Below are 2403 nucleotides of genomic sequence, written 5' to 3' on the forward strand. Positions count from 1 at the left end.
GCGATAGGTCATTTTATAAATATTGGTTTATCAACGATAGACTATACGAGTTTATCAGTGATAGAAGTCTACCAACAATAATTTTATTATATTTACAATTTTTTTATTCTTTAATTATTATTTCTAAAATGGCTATCCTCCCTATTTCATGCTTTAAAAGCCTTAAAAATCAAAATAGAAATAAAATAGGGAGAAATGCGAGATAAGTTGTAATTTGACTAAAATAAAACTTTCCAAAATGGAACACATAAATATTTTATTCAACCAAAAATTAATTTATGTACCATCTAACGTCAGCCGTGAGTGGGCGGTGGAGAACACTTCCGACTAAAAACGCCGCCCAAAAATTCGACTAAATCAAACAAACCCACAACAAGAAACACAGTTGAGGTTTAATTTCAAAAAATTATCCACAAAACAAACACCCAAAAGCTCCAAATAACCCTCACCAGCGAGCCGACGGGCACGGCGGCGCCAGAGTTGAGCGTGATTCCATGTGGGTTGTCCTTGACTCCCTGTTCGTTGACTTTGACCTCTGTTCCGAGTCTCAAATTCTCCCTCTTGGTCTTCCACAGCAAGATCTTGTACCTGACCGCCGTCGCCAAATCCAGCCGGATAACCGTTGACCCATTACGGGAAACCGCCTTCCAATCAACTCCACGGGCCTCGAAGGACTCCTTCCTCAACGCCTTCTTGTCGCGGCCTTGATGGAAACCAGGTACCGTCAAGTTACCCACCAGGCGGCGAGTTTCGTCGAGGAGCGTGAGGTTGAGATAGATAGTGTCATAGTAGACGGATTTTTCTTTGTTCTGGTTTTTGAGACGCAGATCGAAGATGAGGGAGGAATTCGAGGAAGAATTTAGGGATTGATTTAAGGCTGGAATGTAGAAAAATTCGATTGAGCATTTGGGTTTGCGGGTTCGAAGGCTTAACCATAAAAACAGAGCTGAAAAGCCGGCTGTTATGATGAACTTGAAGCAGCACTTGCAGCACCAGCCGGATTCCGCCATGTTTGCCAGAGAATAAGAAATAGGTTCCGGTGAGAATGGAGAAGAAAAAGAAGAAAGAAATGAGAAGAGAATAAAAAAAAGGGTACAATAATGCTGTTGGGGGTAAAGAAAAGAGAGCCCAGATGGGATGGGATGGGACCGACCACAGATTAAGAAAACTTAGTGGAGGGAAGGCAACTCTTTTTCCCTCTCCAAAAGTTGTAAATTGTAATACAAATCTTTCAAAACTATATATGTGTATATAACACAAATATAGCGCCCTAAACCAAATGCACCATTTTTTTTTTAAATAATGCTATTTAAATATTTATTGTAAAATATAGCACGATAGAGGATGTCTGCTACTATCAATATCGCAATCAACAACACCAGTTTTTCAACATGCATAAAGTCATGAACCCGGTACACGACTTCAATTTCAAGTCATGTACCCGGTCCACCACTTAAAGGTGGAGACGTGTACCAAGTACACTACTTATTCACCAACAAAATGCTACCACCACTTCTGTCATCCTAGTATCCATTTGCCTCATTTGTTTCCAACAAACAAAAAAACAGCCCTTCACTTTTGTGGTCACATCGTCTTTAGTCCTACCATTGTCCCGTCCCACCATTCGTTATCCATTGATGACATTGATCTAAGGTTTGTAGTCATGGTACTTTTTTGTATATTTTAGTTTATCAAATTAATATAAATGTATTGGTGTGATTTTCTTGAGTTTCATCATTTTATAGTCTATAAATGTATTGTATTAGGAATGAAACTTTTATGGCGTGTATGTATTGATTGTTTGAATTTGGAATTGATGTATTAATATGTATATTCTTAAAACAAAATAGATGCGTTGGACATATTTTGGAATGAAAACTTTGATTGTTTAAATTTAGACTTGATCTAGATGTATTTTAACTGTTATTGGAGACTAAATTTGACTTTGGACTGATTGGACGACAGTTTGGTATGCGAAAAATTGTACCATCGTTGTGTTTTACAAACCCAACACTACACCAAATTGATTTAAGAGATAAACCCGATCAAGACTAGAGTAAGATGTCTGATGAATATATCACGACGTGACATGCACGTCATGATATCGTTGTGCACAAGGAGAAGCAACACATGACCCAACTCTATATCAGATGGCTACTTTTTCTATTACAATTCAATTATGAGACGATTTATCACACTCGACGACACTTACTATTATTGTATGGTATGAATTTTAATATAATAAGTTTTGTAATTACATGGCTTGAACATTATTGTATAATATTATTATATTTAATCTTATAGAATAATTTTGTTCAAGTCGCACACAAGCACTCATTGGAACACGATTTGTCAGAGATTTGAGTTCACTGTGTGTGATCAAAACTTGGTAAATGTAGACTA

At 37.1% G+C, this 2403-nt stretch overlaps 1 protein-coding gene across 1 annotated transcript; it reads right to left on the reverse strand.

Annotated features, from left to right (window-relative positions):
- Positions 1–219: 219 nt before the first annotated feature.
- On the reverse strand, positions 220–1206 carry LOC101211124 (protein NDR1). Its single transcript, XM_004151979.3, has one exon. The coding sequence runs from the start codon at positions 1008–1010 to the stop codon at positions 399–401; it is 612 nt and encodes a 203-aa protein (XP_004152027.1). The 5' UTR covers positions 1011–1206; the 3' UTR covers positions 220–398.
- Positions 1207–2403: the final 1197 nt, after the last annotated feature.

This window comes from Cucumis sativus, chromosome 3 (assembly GCF_000004075.3).
Source record: "Cucumis sativus cultivar 9930 chromosome 3, Cucumber_9930_V3, whole genome shotgun sequence".
In the NCBI taxonomy this organism is placed as follows: domain Eukaryota; kingdom Viridiplantae; phylum Streptophyta; class Magnoliopsida; order Cucurbitales; family Cucurbitaceae; genus Cucumis; species Cucumis sativus.

What these genes read in the sequence shown, in the direction of transcription:
- LOC101211124 (XM_004151979.3), bottom strand. Translation starts at nt 1,010, where the DNA reads ATGGCGGAATCCGGCTGGTGCTGCAAGTGCTGCTTCAAGTTCATCATA.